Genomic DNA, 10,695 nt, shown 5'->3' with positions numbered 1-10,695 from the left:
GTTTCTCTGATTTTGCTATTTATAGGTTTATGTTTGAGTAAAATGAACATTGTTGTTTTATTCTATAAACTACAGACAACATTTCTCCCAAATTCCAAATAAAAATATTCTCATTTAGAGCATTTATTTACAGAAAATGAGAAATGACTGAAATAACAAAAAAGATGCAGAGCTTTCAGACCTCAAATAATGCAAAGAAAACAAGTTCATATTCATAAAGTTTTAAGAGTTCAGAAATAATCAATATTTGGTGGAATAACCCTGATTGGTTTTTAATCACAGTTTTTTTTTCATGCATCTTGGCATCATGTTCTCCTCCACCAGTCTTACACACTGCTTTTGGATAACTTTATGCTGCTTTACTCCTGGTGCAAAAATTCAAGCAGTTCAGTTTGGTGGTTTGATGGTTTGTGATCATCCATCTTCCTCTTGATTATATAAAAGAGTTTTGGAAAAATTTGGTACAATTAAAGAAACGCATCATTTTTAAGTGCATTCTAATTATTTTTTTCCAGAGCTGTATATGAATCTTGTAGATGAATAAATGCAGAATCACAGAAGAGAAAAAAGACAAAACACAGCTGTTTTTGAAGTTATTGACAATCATATATTGGAACAATCAGTTTTTACAATATTTTTATATACAAGGACATAAAAGAAGTTTAATGGGACAGTTTAATGAACACACTCTTCAGGCAGAAGCTCCTTTTATCTCTTTATCTTTAACAGGGCTATCAGGATTAGCCTGTTCACACACTGATATTTAACAGGGTAGAAAAGCCAACAACAGATCTGTTTGATTGATTAGAGCAGTCTGGGTAATTAAAAAGCTTTAAAATCTGAATCTCTTGGCCTTTACTAACAACAATAAGGTACAAAACTAAAAAACAGTGTGTTTCACCTTTAACTTTATGCTTTTTAGAGATAATTTCGTCTTTTTTTGTTTATAATAACAGTATTTTGACCGGGGTGCTCAAATTTTGCATGCCACTGTAAATGAACCCTCTATTCCCAGGCATCTGTTATCTGACGTATCAGAGCAGGGGATGCAGCGCTTTCCTGTGTTTGGTGGCAGTTGAAAAAGAGGCGGAGTCTGACTTTACCTTCATAGTGTAAAGGCCAATTTATACTCCTGCATCAAGTTAGCGCATTGCTTATGCCGTAGCCTGTGCGAGCGCCCTACGCAGCTACTAGCATTTATCCATTTATACAGACTAGTAGCTCTCCAGCCCAGAGGGTTGTTGAACCAAATTGTAAAACAGTTGATCTCAAAGCAGGTAAACCCAAGAAGAAAGGAATTAAAAAAAAAACAAAAACAAAAAACACATCGCTCCTCACGCAGGATCGAACCCGTGCCGTCAGGGTCGTGGTCCAATACACTATCGCTGCCCCAGCTGGTGAATTGGGACAGGGCCTGGAAAAAACAAACGCCCTTATAAGGAGATCGGGAGCCCAAGAACAGGTGGAACAGGGGAGACATGTAAACAAAAGCTCGCCAGAGAAGCTTTTTATAATTTTTTTTTTTTCATTATTTTTGTTTATTATAGTTTAAACAACCTCACGGGCCAGATGTTTTATGCTTGCGGCCAACATCTGGCCCGAGCGCGTCTATTGCTGACCCCTGGTCTATGGTGTAGCCTGTGCGAGCGCCCTACGCAGTTGCTAGCATTTATACTTTTGGTTATGCTATGGTGTTTAACGCAGAAGTATAAATTGGCCTTAAGAAACATCACTATTAATAGGAAAGGTTATACTTGGCCTTAATAAACGCTGTATATTGAAAAGCTCGGGGTGAACGGAGGTGGTCTATTTGACTAAAGTTTGTACTTGTTATTGTGTTTTAACATACAACAAGTCCATTTCACACCAGATTTCTCCTTTAAAGTCTGAGACCTCTGTAAAAACTGTTGATTAATTGAATCTGCTTAGGTTCCCCTACTTTTTGCAAGGTACTCCTTTTAGTTTCTAGCTCTAAAATGGTAAAAAACTAAAAAAAACAGTGTGTGTCACCTTTAACTTTATGCTTTTTAGGGGTAATTTCAGATTTTTTGTTCATATTAGCCTGTGCAAACATCATACGCAGCTGCTAGCATTTATACTTCTGCATCGAGTTAGCGCATTGCTTATGGCGCAGCTGCTAGCATTTATTCATTTATAGTGAATACAGACTAGTAGCTCTCCAGCCCAGAGGGTTGTTGAACCAAATTGTAGAACAGTTGGTCTCAAAGCAGGTAAACCCAAGAAGAAAGGAATAAAAAAAAAAAGAGATCAAACCCGTGTCGTCAGGGTCGCGCTCCAATACACTATCGCTGCCCCGGCTAATGAATTGGGACACGGTCAGGAAAAAACAAGGAGATGTGGAGACCAAAAACGGGCAGACAGAGAGACAAGGGAGAATTTAAACAAACATTTTATTAATTAATTTTTTTCATTATTGTTAATTATAGTTCATTATTTTCCTGTGCGAGCGCCCTACGCAGCTGCTAGCGCTTATACTTTTGGTTATGCTATGGTGTATGGTGTTTGACGCAGAAGTATAAATTGGCCTTAAGAAACATCACTATTAATAGGGGAGGTCCTAGTTTAGGGGTTGGGTTAATTGGCTCAGCAAAATTTGGGAGAAAATTGGGCGTTTTTTAAAAATGTGCACAAGAGACAAACAGTTTTGTGAAATGTAATTCTGATGCAATTTAGAGAAATTAACTGTAAAACCATTAAGACCATTAAGACCATTAGGCCATTAGTACCTGGGAAAAGGCAAAGGAATCTTCTGGTAGAGACATTTCAATAAGTAAGACAGATAAAGACAATGCTAACACCAGCGCCATCCTGAGACCCGTCCCTGACCCGCCGGCATCACGTCCATTGTGCCATTAGAAGAGCTGTGATTAAAAAGTCATTTCCTCAAATGTTATTGGACACTACTAACTCTAAAATGCACTCTCCTCATTTAAATAACAATCTAAACTTCGTTACAGAGGTTCATACACAGAATAAAAGTCCTACCAGCATCGCTCCTTTAACTCGTTATATATACTGTAGATATAGAGATCAGTCATGTTACATACAATACATATTTACACAATACATAAAATCACGGTAAGTGGTGTGAGGACAGGTCCGGAGTGTGAGCTGTATCTGTAGCCGTCGGTGCGCGAGAGCGACTCCCGGAGTCCTGAGAGCCGCGAGAGCGACTGAGGTCTTGAGGTGGACGAACCCTATGGACAGTCCTCCTGTCCTCCATTCCTCCTTTCCTTCACTCTCTTCCTTTCTCTAATTAACTCAGTCCAGTGAGATGATTGACAGACCTGACTAGAAGACAATAATTCACTTAAGTCTCGTTGGTCTACGTTCAGACTGCCGGCGAATCAGATTTGTTTCTTGGATCAGATCTGTTTAGATGTTGAGACTGCCTACACTATTACTTGCAAGAGATCATATCGGATTTGCATATCTGTATGGGTTGCTGTGGTATCTGTGTATGGGTTGCTGTGGTATCTGTGTATGGTTGGGTTGCTGTGGTATCTGCGGGTTTTACTGTGGTATTTGCATGGGTTGCTGTGGCATCTGTATGGTTGGGTTTCTGTGATATCTGTGTATGGGTTAATGTGGTATCTGTGTATGGGTTGCTGTGGTATCTGTGTATGGTTGGGTTGCTGTGATATCTGTGTATGGGTTAATGTGGTATCTGTGTATGGGTTGATGTGGTATCTGTGTATGGGTTGATGTGGTATCTGTGTATGGGTTAATGTGGTATCTGTGTATGGGTTAATGTGGTATCTGTGTATGGGTTGCAGTGGTATCTGTGTATGGTTGGGTTGCTGTGATATCTGTGTATGGGTTAATGTGGTATATGTGTATGGGTTAATGTGGTATCTGTGTATGGGTTGATGTGGTATCTGTGTATGGTTGGGTTGCTGTGATATCTGTGTATGGGTTAATGTGGTATATGTGTATGGGTTGCTGTGGTATCTGTGTATGGTTGGGTTGCTGTGATATCTGTGTATGGGTTAATGTGGTATATGTGTATGGGTTAATGTGGTATCTGTGTATGGGTTAATGTGGTATCTGTGTATGGTTAGGTTTCTGTGATATCTGTGTATGGGTTAATGTGGTATATGTGTATGGGTTGATGTGGTATCTGTGTATGGTTGGGTTGCTGTGATATCTGTGTATGGGTTAATGTGGTATATGTGTATGGGTTGCTGTGGTATCTGTGTATGGTTGGGTTGCTGTGATATCTGTGTATGGGTTAATGTGGTATATGTGTATGGGTTAATGTGGTATCTGTGTATGGGTTGCTGTGGTATCTGTGTATGGTTAGGTTTCTGTGATATCTGTGTATGGGTTGCTGTGCTATCTGTGTATAGGTTGCTGTGGTATCTGTACAGATTGCTGACGTATCTGGGTACAATCTAATAAATCAGATTCATGCTGGCAGTCTGAACGTAGCTGTAAAGCGTTGCTGTAAAACCCAGTGTGATCAGTTGATCAATGCACAGTGCTTGCTAGCACTCGTCGCTAACGACCTAATCGACATTCACGGCGCTACTGAATGATAAAGATGGAGAGCCTGTGGTCAGGACCCCTAGCGAGGCTAGGCTAGGCTAGGCTAGGCTACACAGGATTCGGCAGGGCTAAAGGTTAGTTGGTCACAGCTGCTGGTGGTTCTGGCGTACGGTATCGTAGCGGTTTTTGCTCCAGCATCACGGAGAGTGTTTAAGGACACGTTGGAGAGAAAGGTGAACTGCGAAGAGGACTTGCATGAGGTTTTTCTTTTCCCGACAGTCTCAGATCAGTGGTTAGCTCCCGTTAGCGAGCGTCGAGCTACAGCACCGCCTGCGCTCTCTCTTTAGCCTTCTCCTCCTCTCGACGCTTCATAGCCTGAATCACCGCCATCTCTTTAGCCTCCTTCTTCTGGTTCCTGGCCTGGAACAGAAGCCTGGTAGAAACAACAGAGGGGGACATTATATGGAAGTAAAACAGTGTCAACAGATTTTGAATTTTAAAAGCACTTGAATAATTAGCACTGAATTATTTTACATTGAATTATTGCATGTGATTTTTTTTGCCTCTGAATTAAACACTTTAATTTTTCAGTATATCATTTTCACTTATTTTATTTTAATGTAAAAAAATTCAAAAGCAAAAATTCAAGTTTTAAAAATTCAATTAAAATAAATTCAGGTTGCTCAAATTCGACTGCTAAAATACAACGCTCAAAATTCGCTGTAAACATCCGGGACACACAGGATGAGCAATCGATTCAGTCTTCAATCGAGCCAACAACCAGCCAATCACATCACGCTCCGAAGATCACGTGACAGGTAGCGCCTCACGGCTCAGAGCCGCTCAACGCGAGTCACAGCCCCCTCCGCTGCTCCTCTCGAGTAGGTGAGTGTAAAACAGCTGAAAACAGGGCATTTACCTCACCACTGTGGCCATGTAATATCACTTAAACGGTGTAGAAATCCTCACTTTAACCAGGGTTTGCTCTGTGGTTTGTAAACATATTAAATTAAGATAGATATCCAGATATACCTTGTTAAACTAACTATCTAAATAAATAAAGCTCCTCTGTTCATTTCAGAAAGCGCTTCAAACACGAACACTAGATCAATTATTTATAAATACAGCCAGACTGTGTGGAAGATAATTACTACTGTAGAATCTGAGATAGTAACTTAGTTAGCTAAATTATAGCTACCTATCTTGCTAGTTAGCTGTGGGACTGTGTGATTATAGACAAGATACTACCTAGTTAGCGGTTTGTTTAGCAATACCTTATTTACACTTTGCTGCAAAGTATGTTGCTTAGTGTACTGGCCACTGTCTAAATAAATATATTGAGCTATATTACACTTACTGTACCCCTCTCAGGCCGGTCCTCTCATTAAATAAAGGAGATTTATTAGGGCCCGAGCACCGAAGGCGCAGGCGAAGCCTGCACCGGAGGTGCAAAGCCCTATTGTTTTTGGTCCGTTTATTATTATTATTATTATTCTGCCTCTTTGCGTCCATTTTTGAGGCATTTCCGATACTCGAAAACTCACGCATTTTGGCACAGGCCTCAAGCTCGGCGAAAATTTTAAAGTTCCATAGAGGCTGGACTTTGGCGTTGTTCAGGAGCTCTATAGCGCCCCCAAACGTTGGCAGTGGCCGGGATGAAGTTTGTCCAACGTGCACCAACTTTGGTACGCTCATTGACCTCCTCATAATCAACAAGAATCACTAGGTTTTATTTGACTCCGCCCAACAGGAAGTCGGCCATTTTGACAGGAAGTTGCAAAATAAAAAGTTTCCCGCTGGGTTTCGGAGTGGTTAGGATGTTTGAAAACTCCTAAAATTTTACAGAGCTATTCAGGTTAGGCCATACTTTGACCGTAAGTTGGAATTTCGTAAATTCGTCTTTCATCAGCTCTCTAGCGCCACCTATTTTATATCATATTTATGAAAAGCTCTCAGCCTCTTGATGATTGGCAGATTCAATAAGTCTTTGAAATGATTTAGGAATATTTTGTCGTTTTTCTCATGTGTAGCTAGAGGACTCTACAGCGCCCCCTATTTTGTTTAGGCCATTAAATTAGCTGTAGCTGTCTCAAAATTTCTCCAATATTCTCGATTTTTGGCAACAACATAGAAACTATCATCCCGCACATATTACCCTTTGGCTTGTACTAGCTCCGCCCAACAGGAAGTCGGCCATTTTGAAGTTTGTGGAATTTTTACACATTTTTCACGAACTCATTCAAACTCCTCCTAGAGTCTTTGTCATATTACCTCTAAATTTGGTATGGATAGGCTCCAGACATACATGGTGATAAATTGCGAAGGAATAGTCGATAGCTGAAACGATGACATAATGGCGGACAATTAATTTAATGGAGACGCAACACTAGACAAAAGTGAAACCATGACACGGTCATAAAACAGATGATTGAAAAATCATGAATCTTGGTAAAAACACAAGAGACATCATAAGACACGTTTTTAGTATTGGAATGATTGACTCCGCCCAACAGGAAGTCGGCCATTTTGAAATATGTGCATTTTACACACATTTTTTGCATACTTTGTCGAACTCCTCCTAGGGAATTTGTTGAATACTCTTGATATTTGTCTGTAATAAACTACTAACAAACCTGATGATAAATTGCGAAGGAATAGTCGATATCTTAAACGAGGACGAAATGGTGGACAGTTGAACTGCTTGAGATGCCCCATTAAAACAGGAAGTGAATACATTCTGGTGTTAGTAGGTGTTTGAGGAGGTTAAAAAGGTTGAAAACTCTCGAAAATTTACAGGCCTGCTTGAATTAAGCAGTACTTTCATCTGAAATTAAAATTTCTTGTATGCGTATTTCATTGGCTCTATAGCGCCACCTAGGTTTCAATGCATATTTGACATTACGGGAATGCTCAAAACCTCTTGAAAATTGACAGATTGCATAAGCCCTAAAAACACTTTACAAATATTTTGACAATTTTTTCATGTATAGCTAGCAGACTCTACAGCGCCCCCTAATTCGTTTGTTTAATAAATTAGCTGTGGATGTGTCAAAATTTGTCTAATCTTCTCAAATTTTGGTAGGATCGTAGATAGTATGACCCTGCACATATTTGCAATTGGCTTGTATTAGCTCCACCCAACAGGAAGTCGGCCATATTGGAATTTGTAATATTTTTACAAATTTTTCACAAACTCATTTAAACTGCTCCTAAAGTCTTTGTCAGATTACCTCTTATTTCGCTGTAAATGAACAACAGACATATTTGATGATAATTGCCAAAGGATTAGTTGATCGGTAAAACGGTGACCCAATGGCGAGCAATTGAGTCACTAGAGACGCAACACTAAACCAAAGTGAAACCATGACATGGTCAGAAAACAGATTATTGAAAATTCATGAAACTTGGCAAAAACACAAAAGACATCATTACACACATTTTCAGCATTGGTAGGACTGACTCCGCCCAACAGGAAGTCAGCCATTTTGAAATATCTGCATTTTACACACATTTTTTGTGTACATTGTCAAACTACTCCTAGCAAATTTGATGAATTCTCTTGGTATTTGGTAAAAATAAACATTGAACATATCTGATGATAAATTGTGAAGGAATAGTCGATATCTCAAACGAGGACGAAATGGCAGATGGTTGAATTTTTGAGATCCCACATCAAAACAGGAGGTGAAAACCTAGGTAATGCCAGGTGTTTTGAGGAGGTTATAACGGAGAAAAACTCGACCATTTGACCAGCCTGCTTATCTAAGGCTGTTGTTTGATGTACAATTAGAATTTCAAATACATGTATTTTAACAGCGCCATAGCGCCACCTGTATTTTAAATGGATATTTCACATGTTTAACAGGATAGAAAACTCTTGAAAATTGGCACACTCAATAAGACCTCAAAATTACTTTTACCGGTTTCTCGGTTTGGCCCGGTACGATTTGCGCTGTTGTGCGAGGGCCCTACGTCCCCTTGTGACAGGGGGACAACTCGTTAGAATTGCTTTTTGTCTCTTTACTAACTAATTTAACAGAGATAAATTAAGATATGACCAGTATTTATTTTATGATATTGATTTTAATGTTTATATTTAATATATATTTTATAAATTTGTTAACAATTCAACTCAGGCTTTAACTGAGGATATCAACAGTAAATAATAGTCCTAAAATGCTTGTGTAATTAAAATACAGCATGATTAGTCCTGTTTACTAGTGCATCTCAATAGTGAAAAATATATATTTGTGTTTAATATCGTTCAGTAAACGGTCACATTTAACTTTTTTTATTTTAAGTTTAAACTACATATTCTAGTAAACTGGGTTAAGGTTAGGACAGTAATTCTGGTTTAATAAACTTTTAGCCAGGTAAAAATGATTTGGAATATGTCACTTTACATGTAGTGTAATGTATAATTTCTGTTAAATTATGATATTCTCATGATCTTCAGATTTTCTGAGATGCATTAGTAATTGGTTTGTGCCAAAACCAATGCAATAATAATTGCAAAAATGTTTTATATAAATGAAGTAAATACTGAATCCAAACAACACCAAGTTTAACACAGTCATACTTCTTGTCTTCATTTTCTTAAACAGGATATTTTCTCGCAGAAAAAGAAAGGATAATAAAAGGTAGGTAATGTTCTTAAAATGTTTAATTATATTCATGTATCAAACGCAGTAATTTTTCAAGTTTCTTTTGTATTCCACAGGTTTCCTTTCTCCAAACTTTTAAAGAACAAATAAAGAAATCCAATTTCATGCAGTCTGTGCTGTGTTTATTTGATTTATTTACATGTGCCATGTTCTGTTTTTCTTTAGTTGTTTACATGTGTTCTGTATTTTTTTTTGTATGTTTTAGGCAGCCTCTCTATATTCTGGCACATCATATCATGTTCATCTTGTTTGTATAAATAATAAAAGCTGTTGCAAATAATGTGGTTCCTTTTCATAATCCAAATAATTCTGCATAAAATCTTCAAGTGGTGACTTCAGAATATGGACAGATCTTTGTATTCTTTGACTTCTTTTACACCTTAAATAAAAACATCAGATTCACTTTTAGCGACAGCATTTACAAAATGTGATAATTATTATTAACATAAAACATTTAATAAATATTACTAATAATACTCTCTCATGGGTTGCAATATTTGATTCTCATTTATTAACATGACCTAAATATAAATAAAAATGTATAAAAGACATCACTAATAAACATTGCACTGATTACAAATTAGATAATGCCCACACATACATCTAGACCTAGTTACCAGCCTGAGAGGCTGAGAGGTATATAGTAACTGTAATAAATCTCCTTTATTTAATGAGAGGACCAGCCTGAGAGGGGTACAGTAAGTGTAATATAGCTCAATATATTTATTTAGACAGTGGCCAGTACACTAAGCAACATACTTTGCAGCAAAGTGTAAATAAGGTATTGCTAAACAAACCGCTAACTAGGTAGTATCTTGTCTATAATCACACAGTCCCACAGCTAACTAGCAAGATAGGTAGCTATAATTTAGCTAACTAAGTTACTATCTCAGATTCTACAGTAGTAATTATCTTCCACACAGTCTGGCTGTATTTATAAATAATTGATCTAGTGTTCGTGTTTGAAGCTCTTTCTGAAATGAACAGAGGAGCTTTATTTATTTAGTTAGTTAGTTTAACAAGGTATATCTGGATATCTATCTTAATTTAATATGTTTACAAACCACAGAGCAAACCGTGGTTAAAGTGAGGATTTCTGCACCGTTTAAGTGATATTACATGGCCACAGTGGTGAGGTAAATGCCCTGTTTTCAGCTGTTTTACACTCACCTTCTCGAGAGGAGCAGCGGAGGGGGCTGTGACTCGCGTTGAGCGGCTCTGCTGTACTGAGGCGCTACCTGTCACGTGATCTTCGGAGCGTGATGTGATTGGCTGGTTGTTGGCTCGATTGAAGACTGAATCGATTGCTCATCCTGTGTGTCCCGGATGTTTACAGCGAATTTTGAGCGTTGTATTTTAGCAGTCGAATTTGAGCAACCTGAATTTATTTTAATTGAATTTTTAAAACTTGAATTTTTGCTTTTGAATTTTTTTACATTAAATAAAATAAGTGAAAATGATATACTGAAAAATTAAAGTGTTTAATTCAGAGGCAAAAAAAAAATCACATGCAATAATACAA

At 37.9% G+C, this 10,695-nt stretch overlaps 1 protein-coding gene and 1 long non-coding RNA gene across 2 annotated transcripts in view; one reads left to right on the top strand and one right to left on the bottom strand.

Moving 5' to 3' along the window:
* Positions 1-584: 584 nt before the first annotated feature.
* The window catches only part of LOC103030423 (ethanolamine-phosphate cytidylyltransferase), a 49,855-nt gene continuing 39,744 nt past the window's right edge, over positions 585-10,695 (bottom strand). The window contains exon 13 of the mRNA XM_049468139.1: positions 585-4,942. Coding sequence (XP_049324096.1) covers positions 4,828-4,942 — 115 coding nt within the window. The 3' untranslated portion in view covers positions 585-4,827. The remainder of the gene's footprint in view (positions 4,943-10,695) is intronic.
* On the top strand, positions 4,953-9,282 carry LOC125784465 (uncharacterized). The gene is made up of 3 exons (XR_007427278.1): positions 4,953-5,394; positions 9,114-9,149; positions 9,230-9,282. It is a non-coding gene; the product is annotated as an uncharacterized LOC125784465 (long non-coding RNA).

The sequence above is a fragment of the Astyanax mexicanus genome, chromosome 19 (assembly GCF_023375975.1).
Source record: "Astyanax mexicanus isolate ESR-SI-001 chromosome 19, AstMex3_surface, whole genome shotgun sequence".
Taxonomy (NCBI): Eukaryota; Metazoa; Chordata; class Actinopteri; order Characiformes; family Acestrorhamphidae; genus Astyanax; species Astyanax mexicanus.
The sequence above is the reverse complement of the archived record's forward strand: the minus strand, read 5'-3'. Positions and strand labels throughout refer to the sequence as shown.